Source organism: Cariama cristata, unplaced genomic scaffold, assembly GCF_000690535.1.
Source record: "Cariama cristata isolate BGI_N322 unplaced genomic scaffold, ASM69053v1 scaffold13321, whole genome shotgun sequence".
Taxonomy (NCBI): Eukaryota; Metazoa; Chordata; class Aves; order Cariamiformes; family Cariamidae; genus Cariama; species Cariama cristata.
In genome coordinates this window covers 21,537-21,961 of record NW_009601074.1, presented here as the reverse complement: position 1 = coordinate 21,961, position 425 = coordinate 21,537, and the positions used below count along the sequence as shown (strand labels likewise).

Here is a 425-nt window from a genome sequence, read left to right as displayed (position 1 = left end):
TGTCTCCCCCTGTCCCCACAGTGGCTCTCAACTTCCAGACGCCGGGCTATGAGATGGACCTGAACACCGGGCGCTTCCTGGGCAATGGGTGCTGTGGCTACGTGCTGAAGCCCCCTTGCCTGCGCAGCCCCCCCGGAGAGGGACCCCGGCACTCAGCGCTGCATGTCAGGGTGAGGGCACCCCGCTTGCTCCCCCGGCTCTGCGTCCTGGTGGGTGCCACCTGCATCCCTGCTGGCTGACACCCATGACATTGCCATGCCCAGCCAGGTGCCACCTGCATCCCTTTTCCCACCAACCTCGCACCCAACCAGGTGCCACCCATGTCCCTCCTGGGTGACACCAACCCCACGTTCAGCCAGGTGCCACTCGCACACCTTCTCCTGGGTGCCACCAACTCCACCCCCATCTGGGCGCCACCAACCTCC

At 66.1% G+C, this 425-nt stretch overlaps 1 protein-coding gene across 1 annotated transcript in view; it reads left to right on the top strand.

The window, feature by feature from the left end:
* The window catches only part of PLCD3 (phospholipase C, delta 3), a 7,922-nt gene that overhangs the window by 5,142 nt on the left and 2,355 nt on the right, over positions 1-425 (top strand). The window contains 1 exon segment of the mRNA XM_009710305.1: positions 22-170. Coding sequence (XP_009708607.1) covers positions 22-170 — 149 coding nt within the window.